Consider the following 12,684-nt stretch of genomic DNA (forward strand, 5'->3'; position numbering starts at 1 on the left):
ATTAAATTTACCTTTATGATCTTTTCATCTTACTTAGTTTCACTTTAAATGTGAATTTGTAGTGTTTTTTTTTGTCATACATATGCAGCCATATACTTTTTTCCATATTTTTTTATTATGTCAACGCTGTATAGAGTTGTTGTTTACGCAATTAACAGACAGGTGTGTGGTTTATGAACATTTCAGCCAATCAGAGAGCTAGATGTGTTGACCCCGGTGACATAATTAATTTAAACAGGAAGTAATTTACATTCAAAGGGCGGAATTGAAGCGTGGTGGTGGTCTGAGATGCGCTGCGTTCGTGAGTAGGCCCTATACAAGATAAACACACATTAACTTCAATTATATCTTCATCTGTAGGGGGAAATCAAGTAATTTGGGACAAGTTGATGTAAATTACTAAGAAAATCACCTAATATGCTTAAGAAAAGTGTTTCTTTCTGTTCTTTTATAAGTTGTTTTGGATGTCTGTAATTTCTATAAAGAAAATGTGTTGCCACCTAAGATACTTTAGACGTTTTTGGAACTTTAGCTTACAATTATGGTGTTTTATATTTAGCAGATCAGGTGTTAATGTATTAAATCATTAATATAGCTTGACATGTAATGACTGTGTGGCTGAATGGATTGACTGCATCATCTGTAACTTTTTTTTTAGGTTTTCAGGTACCTTGCTCAAGCCTTTCCCATAATTAGTGTAAAAATATTTGTGATTAGTCAAAGGGCCCAAGCTGTAAAACCTCATATGTCCCATTTTACCTGACTTCCCCCTACATTTATGACTATGTGAAGCACCTGTTGAGCTTTCAGATGCTATATATGAAAATAACATAACAGCTTTACTGGAGGGCTGCTTTTCCATAATCCTCCATGATTTGATTGGAAAACCCTCATAAAAATAAGATATTGATTTACAGGTTATCTCAATAAATTAGAATATGATGGAAAAGTCCATTTCCACTAGTTCAAGTCAAACCGCTCCAACCAAGTATTGAGTCATATAGATGGACATACTTTTCAGAGGCCAACATTTCCATATTAAACATACTTTTTAAAATTTGTGTTTTTGAGACACTGAACTTAATTAAATGTAAGCCATGATCATTATAATGAGAAGAAATTAAATAAATTAAGACATGAAATGTTTCATTCTGTGTTTAATGGATTTATATAATGTGTTACTTCCACTTTTTTAATTGAATTACTGACAAAAATAAACATTTCTATGATATACTAATTTATTGAGATGCACCTCTAAATTATGAGATTTGTAGTGTGGTAGTGATTTAATAGTAGTTAACTTATATAATACTGGTTATATGTAGCCCTACTAGATTAAGGATGTATAGTTCACAACATGTGACAAGAGACTTAATGGTGTAATGCATTACAGTCACCCCAACTTTAAAAATGTTTTTGTTCTTTAACCCATTGAGGCCTAAAATGCCTGTAAAACCTCTGGGTGATTTTAAAATACCCCCCCTAAAACCTGAAGTTTTTCTGGAAATTCAACCGAAGTGTCAACGCTTCTACTAAATAATAGATTTTTCAGCCTCTGTAGCAGATAGAAATTAAATTCAAAAAGTATTTGAGAGCTTATACAAATACTACAAAAAGAAGCCTGCTTTCCAGGCTTCAATGGGTTAAGGGAGATAAATTTGGGATTAAGCATTTTCAGGGAAACCTTTTGCCCAAATTCAGGTCCCAAAGATGTCGACGTTGTTTGACGAGATCAGCCAGCAGCTGGACTTCTCCAGCTGTGGAGAAGAGGGAAACAGCAGCGACAACAGCTCCGATGACTGCGTCCCCATTATCCACAGTCCCAGGATCCGTAGTCCCAGGATCCGCAGTTCTGGGATCAGCAGTCCCAGCTCTGTGTGTAGGACGCCCAGGGTGCAACGCCACAGAAGCAACATCTCTTCCCCTGTGCAGTGCACCAGCCCCATTCCTTATGCTGCCTGGAGGAAACTAAGACTCCGTGACTCTCCCAGCACACCCAAGGTGGGCAATAATTCAGACTGATTGTCCTTAACCCTTTATCAGGCAAAGAACTATATTTGGTAGTTAGAGTCAGGTAATATTTAGAGAAAAAAGTTGCAAATTTACTAGATTAAAGTGGCAAACCTACAAGAAAAAAAAGTAAAATCATTGTTTTTAATCGCCGTCTTCTTGCAGCTGTTTTGCATCTCTTTATAATTGTTTTAGTCACTTTCTAGTCTTTTTCTAGTAGTTTGTGTGTTAGTAGTTCGGTCATTTTGAGTCTCAATGCCAGTGTGTCAGCCCCGTGATAGTCTGGTGACCTGTCCAGGGTCTCCAGCCCCCACAACACCTCGTTGGGATAAGCAGTTCAGGTTAATGAATAAATTAATTTTGAGTCTCATTTTGGGCCCCCTGCCTGATTGGTGATATAATCTATCCATGCACATTAACCCTTTATCAGGCAAAGAACTATATTTGGTAACTTCAGGTAATATTTAGAGAAAAAAGTTGCAAATTTACTAGATTAAAGTGGCAAACCTACAAGAAAAAAAGTAGCAGATTTAACAGATTTCAAGTGGCAAATCTGCGCGAATAAAGTCGCAGATTTACAAGAAAAAAGTGGGGGAAAAAACAACTTTTTTCTCCCAGATTCACCACTTTAAATCTCTTAAATCTGCACTTTTTTTCTCACAGATTTGCCACTTTAATCTCATAAACTCAAATCTCAAAATATAATTTTCGTATGTTTTTTTTTTATATACATTTTGGCAGTATGTAATATCCAATATCCAATCTCCAATATTCTCTAGGGTTGAAATTTGGAATTTGCAAGTATTTCAATGAGGGCCCTATTAAGGGTTAAAGTGGTGAATCTGGGGAAAAAGAGTAGCTTTTTCCCACTTTTTTCTAGAAAAAAGACTGATATGAAACAGTGCTGATTACTACCTCAAACTTAACAATGGAGATGACTGTAGACTTTCAGTTTTCAGTCTGGGACTGTGAAAATCTTTTGGTATAAACCCAGCATTAGTGTGGCCTTGAATGTTAAACCTGTTTATCTCCAGTTTGCTGAATTGCATTCCTCTCTTTTTTTTTTTTTTTTTTTTCTTTTTTTTTTCTCCCCCCTGAAGAGCCTTCTGTCGAAGTCGTCCCAGCCTTGCTCCAGCACTAAGATAAGTCGCCCTCAGAGGAGTCTGCGTTTCTCCTCAGCTGCTGCTAACCTCATCCAGGCACCTTGCGTCAACGTGAATCCTTTCACCCCCGACACGGTCCGCAGGGGCAGCGAGCAGCTGTGGAAGGACCGCTGCAGGAGTGATGATGATGATGATTATGGACGCAGGTAACTGCTGCTTTATTTTCATTTCACCTTTATTTATTCAGGGAGGGCCAATTGAGAGCAAGCTCTTATTTCCAATGGCGCCCTGATTACAGTACAAATACAATTTAACACATTACACTACATATCCATAATAATATATACTCAACAGAAGCACAATAAATTCAATGAGCACATGGACATTCAGAAATCATAAGATTAATAAGAATGTCTTTAAAATGATTAAAAGGAATCAGTGTATCCAACTGAAGCTGTGACAGTAAATTATTCCATTTAAAAGGACCGAAATAAACAAAAGTGAATTTAATAATAATAATAATAATACATTTAATTTATAGGCGCCTTTCATGTCACCCAAGGTCACCTTACAAAGTCTAAAATCTTAAACATCTTTAAAAACAAGACAACATGCTAAAAACAACACAACATGGTAAAAAACAAGACAATGTGATAAAAGCAAGTGAAGTAGTGTCCAGTTATACAGTGTATGCCATTTCCCTACCTCCGTTTTAACAGCAGGGATATTAAGAGCCAGTGGGTTATATGAACGAGTTGGATAGTTAAAAGATCTGAAGCTCAATAGGCTCAATAAGTAGAATGGAAGTTTTTTCAGTAGCCTTATAAATAAACAATATACAGTGTTGCTCCCTTCTTAGAGCCAGGGAAGTCCAACCTACATTTTGATAGATATTTTTATGCTGTATTGTAGATCTGTCAAGGTATGAACTGTAAACACCAGTATGATAAACAAAGATGAGTTATTGATGGGTCATGATGTGTGATTGCCTTAATGCAAGGGTCCCCAAACTACGGCCCGCGGGCCACTTCCGGCCCGCCAAAAGCAATTGGAGTGGCCCACTTATCTATCCCAAACAATCCCTCTAAACATGGCCTGTTTTTTTTAAAATTGCATTTATTATATATTTATTTATAAAATATCCACATGTAATGATTAAGGTAGGCGTTCTAATTAAAACTGACCTTAGTTGTGAATTATTTACAGTAGTAGCTCATTTTCACCCCCTCACACAATGGTATAGAGTCTGTCAACAAACATGGGAACAGAAAATAGATTCTGAATGCAGAATCTATTTTCACCTGTACCTGTTACAAAATCATTGTTAACTGGCATCAGCTTGTGTTTTAATTTTCTACAAAATAAAAGGAATATCTGTGGTACTTCAAATAAACATGTGAAGACTTTTTATTACTTTTTTGCAAACCAACAGGTGGTGCCAAGGGCAACAAATGATCGTTATATTTACACAATAACACTGGTGGTCACTTTGGCCCATATCATTTCCTGTTATAGACTGACCCCGGCCCCCCCATCACAGAAAGAAAAGTTGATGTGGCCCCCACTGAAAAAAGTTTGGGGACCCCTGCCTTAATGTATCATTTTGAACACCTCACATTCCAGGGAAATGAATCCACTTGTTTTATGGTGTAGGTGTCACAATGTGAGCTGTTTTTTTTTTTTTTTTTTAAGCTGCAAACATTTGAGCATGTTCATTGGTTGGTAGGTTCCCCACACAGTGCACTGAGGGCAAAATGTCTGTTTTTAGTGCCCTTACACGTAGGCCTGACTTTTTAATCTCTTACTAATGCAGTATGGTTCAGAGAATATAAAGGTCTGAAGGCCCTTTTTTTTTTTTTTTATCTCTCAGGTTGAAACACAGCCTCACGTCATCTGAGGAGGATGATGAAGCCTTTCTCCCACCAAAGGTACAACTATTTTTATCAGTGTTGTTCTGCTAGATGTAACCCTCCCTCTCAGATGCTTCTGATGTGATTTCATCATCGGGCTTTGTCATCTTCGTCTGCCTCCTCACTTCTTGTTTTGTCCAAAAATTACATGCTGCCAATCCTACTTCCGGGATTTCTCTAAGGAATCTCCAACAAAAGATCCGTCAGAGTCTACTCAAATCCTCTTCCTCGTGGAAGTGCTACCATATTTGGTGACGCGTCAAAGAAAAAAAACGCCGTTCTTCTGGCTGTAATCAAACTGTGACGCGTGTTCCCTGTTTAGAATTGTCTTTTGGTTTTACCACAAGGCCCTCCGTCTGTTTATCTGGCAGAGGAGAGCTGTCCAGGCCTTCATGCTGTCGCGCTATGAGAGTGAGTTCCTGGAGCTGGAGTGCATTGGCGTGGGCGAGTTTGGGGCAGTTTACAAGTGCGTGAAGAGGCTGGATGGTTGCTTGTACGCCATAAAACGATCTCGCCGACCCCTGGCAGGTTCTGCCAATGAGTGAGTCAGCAGCATGCCGCTCTGTGCCAAAGACAAATCATCTACTTTTGTTCTTGAACTGATGAAATCTATCTGACTACGTTTTGTCCTTTCAGGCAGCTGGCCCTAAAGGAAGTGTATGCACATGCTGTTCTTGGGCACCACCCACATGTTGTTCGCTATTATTCAGCATGGGCAGAAGATGACCACATGATTATTCAGAATGAATACTGTGACGGTAGGTTCCCCTTAGTTCCCAAAAACCAGTCAAGACTTAAATTACAGGTACATCTAAAAAAAAAAGGGAATATTGTGAAATTTTTAATATTTTTTGTCAATTATTTAAGAAAGTAAAACTCTTCAAATCAAATAGTCTTTATTGTCATTATATAGTTCACTATACCAGCTATTCTCAACCTTGGGGTCGGGACCCCAATTGGGGTCGCGAGAAGATTTCTGGCGGTCGCCAAATCATTTTGGAAGTCAGCTCTGTCTCCACTGTTAAAGTGTTCATGTTTTAATGTGTTTTAGGCTCTTTGGTCACTTAATGTCTTTTTTTTGTGGTCATTTTGTGTTTTTTTAGGTCTTTTTGTGTCTTTGTTTTGGTCATTTTGTGTCTTTTTTTTGTCATTTTGTGTCTTTTTTTGTGTGTCATTTTGTTTCTTTTTTTGGGTCATTTTGTTTCTTTTTTTTGGTAATTTTGTGTCTTTTTGGGTCATTTTGTATCTTTTTTTGGTCATTTTGTTTCCTTTTTTTGGTCATTTTGTTTCTTTTTTGGGTGATCTGAACTGTGCGTGTGAGATTGTGTTCAGTGAGCGGGGGTCACGGACAACATGCATGTTAAATTGGGGGTCGTGACTCAGAAAGGTTGAGAACTACTGCACTATACAACGAAATTGAAAGTGCCACTGCATAAGGTGCATAGTTATGACAATCATAACACAAAACAAAACAGCATGAGTAAAAACATTTTAAAAATACCAAGCTAAACAAGAACAAGGATATATATATATATATATATATATATATATATTCATTACACAGAGTGAGATATTTCAAGCCTGTTTATCTTTCTTTTTTGATGATTCTGGGTGAAAGAGATTGAATTATGTGGTTTTTCTGTTATGTTGGTGCCAGGTGGAAGTCTCACTGATGTTATTGTGAAGAGGGAGGTGCAGGGTGAACTGTTTTCAGAGGCAGAGTTGAAAGATTTGCTCTTACAAGTGTCTATGGGGCTAAAATACATCCACAGCTTAGGCCTGGTACACCTGGACATCAAACCAAGTAAGACTTATTCAGCATTTCTCAGTTCTTGTATCGTCCAGTCCTAAAAACCTGCCTCGTTTCAACTCTTTCTAGGTAATATATTCATTTGCCAACGTCCCAGCACGAGTGCAGCAGGTGAAGGAGAGAGTGAGGAGGAAGATGACAGAAGCACTTCTGCAGGAGTCATTTACAAAATTGGTATTACATTTAATGTTTGATACATTTCTATCTGAAATGTTTGGTTGCGGTCAAGTCTGATTCTTGTTTTCTGCAGGGGATCTGGGTCATGTGACGTCAACAAACAGTCCTCAAGTCGAGGAAGGGGACAGTCGCTTTCTGGCCATTGAGGTCCTGCATGAGGTAAAACGTGCTGAACAATTAGTGTTGAAGAAGAAGCTTTGGGTCGGAGTTGGTTGTGCCTCACTGTAGATTTAAAGACCATTGCTCCTAAACTCTAAAATGCATATTTTCCTCCTACCTGTGATGCTATTTATGAATCTAGTTGTAACTCCCTCCAAGCACCAGGCAAACGCAAGTCGGTTTCCTTCAACTGATTTATTTTGAGCGTCATTCATCCATCTCAAAATCCACCGTGAAAACTGCACATAAATTATAATGAAATAAAGGTTAAATCAAATTAATTTAACATTACATTCCACAAAGTAAAATACAGATAAATGAAACAAAATACCTTGTTGGCTGCATGCTCCAAAAAGGGAATTATATTTCATCCTTAGTCTTCTTCATATTAATGATCAGTCTCTCTTGACAAACAATTCCATCTGAACCATTGTTCATGCTTCCCGGGAATTCTGCTCTACCACACACGCACCCAAGAGCAGCCAAACGAGACTTGGGTGACTTAGTTCACCTTCAAAATAAAAGCATTATAATGTATACCAAATAAAATAACATTTAAAGAAACAAATACAACTTAAATGAATTCCTTTTATCTGTTGCAATAAATTGGCAACAGTTACACTTGTGTTGAAATATTGGCCGTAGAGATGTTTTTCCCTCTCACAAATATTATGGAACTACTCGGCTTGTGGTGCTCAAAGGACGCTTGTTGGTCGTAGTTTGGAAAGAAACAGGAAACTGCCCACAACTAGTCTGTGGATTATCTTGAGTAACCAGGTCAAGATTTACAAAGTAACATTGCTGTTGAGTTTCTCAAATTTATGTATTCTTTTAGCACTTTCAGCACCACAGGCAGAGTGCCAAATAGTTGCATTATATTTAAAACAAATAAAATAAAATTCTAAATTACTTTATTTATGTCTGTGTTTAGGAAAGGCAGGCATCTCTCCGGTTGTCTCCGGTCTCCAACAACTCGCACCAAAACTGTCTAAATTTGTAGAAAGCACTATACTGCCCTACAAAGCCTAACTACAGTAACTCCATTTTTGGTCAAAATTGAGTTATAACTAAAAATGAACTCCTTTATGTCTGTTTTATCTTGTGACAAAGTTTTAGATTTCAATTTTGCTTTATTTCAGAGAAATAATATTGTAAAAAAAATGCAGTAACTACAACATCCAACTCAAAACTAACACTAAACTTTGACTGTGTTACAGTGTAGCCTTGTATTTCTTCATTGTGTTGGATAGAGAAGACAAGAATAATAGAAAGTTTATTTGATAGGGAAGCTATTATCTAGAAAGTGATTAATAAAAAAAAGAGTGAGATAAAATTATATTAAGACTAAAATATAACATTACTTTATAATAAGTCTAAAATACACAAATATTTTGAATAGAGTTGTTAAACACTTTTAAAACATTGTAGTTACTGCACTCTGGTTTTGCATTGCTGTAAAAAGTTCTAATAGTAATGCAGAAACAGAGTGCAGTAACTACATTTTTGGGGTCAAAGGTCAAATAAATCATGATTTTTTGAGCATAAAAATGACATCAATACATGTAGAAATAAGTGTCACATCACTTGCCTACCTATAACCCATTTGGCTGGCCAGTTAAAAAACATTTAAGTTTAAAACAGTTTTTGTTTTTTTTGTTTTTTTCAGTTTTACCCCTGTGTGTAGTTACTGCAGTTATACTGTGTAGGGCAGTATAGGTGAGAGGGAAAATATCTATTGTTTTTTGTGGTGAGCTGCTTCATGTCAGCGGTGTCTTGTGCTCTCCAGGATTACAGCGATCTGCCCAAGGCCGACATCTTTGCCCTGGGCCTTACGATCCTGCTGGCAGCAGGCGCTCCACCTCTGCCTCAAAATGGAGAAGAGTGGCATAGCCTGAGAGAGGGGCAGCTCCCCAAACTGCCAAAGGAGCTGTCGCCTCCCTTCAAAGGCCTACTGCAGGTACTCTACGGCCGCGTTCAGACTGCAGGAGAATCTGATTCAAATCAGATTCCTACTCAAATCCGATTTTTAGGGCTGACGGTCCACACTGTTTTTAGCCAAGGTTATAATAGTTTTGGATTTTTCATTAGTTTTACTTTTAATTTTGTTGTGAATTTTTGTCTTCAAATTCAGTTAGTTTTAGTTAGTTTTTAGAGTGAGTTTTCTAGTTTTAGTTTAGTTTTTAGTAGTGTTAGTTTTAGTTTTTTTGTAATGGGCTATGTGTTGGGTGCGGGATTCAAGGAGGTCATAATAAATTTTGCCTTTATTTCCTTTGGTTTATCCATCTCAGCCCCAAAAAGGTTATTAACTCTTACAGTTCCAGGTGTTTTGAATTTTGGTTTGAGTGTAGACGTCCCAGTCTCAGTAAACATATTTACTAATGTGTTCCTGCATGTTCCAGTAGAAACACTGAATTATGAATGAAAAAAGTTAACAAAAACGAAAACTAAGGAAATTTTCACTATAATTTTAGTTAGTTTTGTAACCACGCAATACAGTTTCAGTTAGTTATCGTTTTTTTAAAAACTCTAGTTTTTATTTTTATTTCAGTTAACAAAAATGTTTTTTCAATTCTAGTTTTCGTTATTTCGTTAGTTTTCGTTAACTATAATCTTGTTTTTAGCAAGTGTCCAAATCGGATATGGCTCTGTTCAGACTGGGCCACATTATTGACTGATCTGACAGGTTGCCATAGTAACGGCGTCAGAGCGTCAGACGTCATATAATTGCGACAGCGACAACAACAAACATGATGGAGGCAGGTCACCTCAGTATATTGGCCTTATCACTGTCCAGTAGAGGTGCAGAACATCTCAGATCACCAGGAGGAGAAACCGGGCGGATGGACGCCCCCGGCGGGCCGCATGAGCCGGGCGCGGCTGCCGGTGGACACCTCGTCTCTACGATACGCCGCGTAGAGTGACGTCACGGACAGTCAAAATCCATCTGAGTGTTTGGAGGTTCAGACTGAGATCTGTCCAAATGCGATCTGAAACTACCCGAGGGTGGTTTCGATCCGGTTCGCAAAAATCTGATTTCATGTGATTTGTGACTGTTCAGACTTCAAAAGAGCCATCCAGTTCCAATCTGGATGGGCTAACAATCTGATTTTGGCTGGCAGTCTGAACACGGCCTTATTTCTGGGCTGATATTTATGTTGTTTGGATATTTTAATGTAATAATTACAAATATTTTTATTTTTGAGCTGCTATCTGTATGAATACTATATTATTCTAGGGATAAATGCCCTTCACTACGCTCTTGTCACTGGCAAAATACCTTTTTTCTTTATCAGTTGTTGCTGGATCCAGACCTGACGAAGCGACCATCTGCCAGGGAGCTTTGCAAGCATGCAGTCCTGAGGGACGAGAGGACCGGGAGGGTGGCAGCTCAGCTACGCAGAGAGCTCAATGTAGAGAAGTTTAGGACAGCCATGCTCGAAAAGTAAGAGAGGGGGGGGGGGTTAACCTGCATACCCAGTTTTGGGTTAAAGGCCCCTGTCTTCATCATTTCCTTCATTCTTAAAGGAATGGTTTGGATTGATTGCAGTGGGGTTGTATAAGGCAGCTATTCTCAAACTTGGGGTCGGGAGTTTTTTTTTTTTTTGGGTAATTTTGTGGGTTTTTTTGGTCATTTTGTTTACTTTTTAGGTCATTTAGTGTCCATTTTTTTAGTCATTTTGTCTTTTTTTTGTTCATTTTTTTTTTTCTTTTTTTGGTCATTTTGTGTATTTTCTGATCATTTTGTGGTCATTTTGAGTCTTTTTTTGGGTCATTTTGTTTCTTTTTTGGGTGGTCTGAACTGTGCGTGTGAGATTCTGTTCAGTGAGTGGGGGTCGCGGACAACATGCATGTTAAATTTGGGGTCGCGACTCAAAAAGGTTGAGAACTACTGATCTAAGGTACTTATGCAGTCTCAGTGTATTGCCTCCAGTAGATTGAGGATGGTACATCTCCAGTGTGGAGGAGCAGGCAGGAGGACGGGCAAGGAGGCGCAGCATGGGTAATGCAGAGGTGAGGGCAGCAGAAAAATGTATTTTAGCCACCAAAAAAAGGCATCTCAGTTTTTGTAAGCTATATTAAGCATATCGTCACATCTTGGTGGAAGACCAACAGCTCTCTTGCGGCAAGGTAAAATGACTATTATGGAAAAGGAGTCTGCTGGCTTTGACAAGAACAGCTTAACCCTTAATAGGGCACTCATTGAAATACTTGCAAATTCCAAATTCAACCCTAGAGAATATTGGAGGATATTACATACTGCCAGAATAAATAAAAAAACATACGGACCCGGGGGTATTTTGACAACATTTTTACGAGATCAAAGTGGCAAATCTACGAGAAAAAAATTCGCAGATTTATGAGATTTAAAGTGGTGAATCGGCATGACATTTTTTTGCTTTTTTCCCCCACTTTTTTCTTGTAAATCTGCGACTTTTCGTGCGCAGATTTGCCACTTTAAATGTCTTTAATCTGCGACTTTTTTTCTTGTAGATTTGCCACTTTAATCTAGTAAATTTGCAACTTTTTTCTCGAAATATTACCTGAAGTTACCAAATATAGTTCTTTGCCCGATAAAGGGTTAAGTTACCCTTTTCATAAACTCAAACAGGGCTGTCTGACAGAAGGAATAGGAAAATTTTGAAATATTGCATTTGGGCTGCTTAGTTTCTGTGCTGGTACTCCAAACCCGAGGTGTGTTTTCTGCCATCTACTTTAGGTAATACACTGACTATGGATAAGTACCCATAAGTACTCGTATAACGGCACTTTTTCAAAAAAAATCCTAAAAGTCCCATTAATAACATTCACTTATTTCCAATTTCTCCACAGAGAGCTCCAGGAGGCTCGCCAGGCAGCTTTGTCACCTAAGCAGAGCATCACTCTTGGGCTGAAATCCCCCGCCAAGATGGGATCCCTACCCAGAGCAGGAAGGAGGCTTGTCGGCGGGAAGAGTGCACGATCCATGAGCTTTGGTTGCCCAGGTTACGGAGTCTGATGGGACGCCATTTGGTCCACATGCCCGTCCTTTGGTCTGATGATAATAAACGATTACTTCTGCAAATGTAGCATGTCTCCAGTAGTGGCAGGATTCCCTATACAGCAAATATTTTGTTGGAATTGATTTGAATAACTGGATGCACAGTCCTAAATAAATCTGAGGGGTGCAGAACTGTGAAAAGCTTTGTTTTTAAATGACTGGTTTGGCAGGAGCAAGCTGTTATTGCTGCAGGCCAATGTATTTTTTTATATTGTAAATAAACATTTTAAGCCTTTTTAATGGATGGATTTCTTTCTCTTTTTTTTATCTGCTTTATGACCAACGAGCATCTGTAACTTTTGCTCCAGTGGTGTACCATTTAATCCAAAAAAGGACGTGTCAAACAGCCTGTTTGAATATGGGGACTTTCCAGTGGCATGTTATCTGGAACTGCAGCCAACTGTGACTAAGCCATCAAACTTTCAATGATTTTACAATAGGGCATGTGATCATACTGTTGATGACAATACTTTGCTT

General features: G+C 38.3%; 1 protein-coding gene across 1 annotated transcript; it reads left to right on the forward strand.

The window, feature by feature from the left end:
* Positions 1-256: 256 nt before the first annotated feature.
* Positions 257-12,447, forward strand: wee2 (WEE2 oocyte meiosis inhibiting kinase). Its single transcript, XM_059334708.1, has 12 exons — positions 257-301; positions 1,702-2,001; positions 3,111-3,319; positions 4,984-5,041; positions 5,395-5,564; positions 5,660-5,781; positions 6,681-6,827; positions 6,903-7,007; positions 7,084-7,169; positions 8,956-9,126; positions 10,463-10,611; positions 12,000-12,447. The coding sequence occupies exons 2-12, from the start codon at positions 1,711-1,713 to the stop codon at positions 12,163-12,165; spliced, it is 1,674 nt and encodes a 557-aa protein (XP_059190691.1). The 5' UTR covers positions 257-301; positions 1,702-1,710; the 3' UTR covers positions 12,166-12,447.
* Positions 12,448-12,684: the final 237 nt, after the last annotated feature.

Source organism: Centropristis striata, chromosome 6 (assembly GCF_030273125.1).
Source record: "Centropristis striata isolate RG_2023a ecotype Rhode Island chromosome 6, C.striata_1.0, whole genome shotgun sequence".
Lineage (NCBI taxonomy): Eukaryota > Metazoa > Chordata > Actinopteri > Perciformes > Serranidae > Centropristis > Centropristis striata.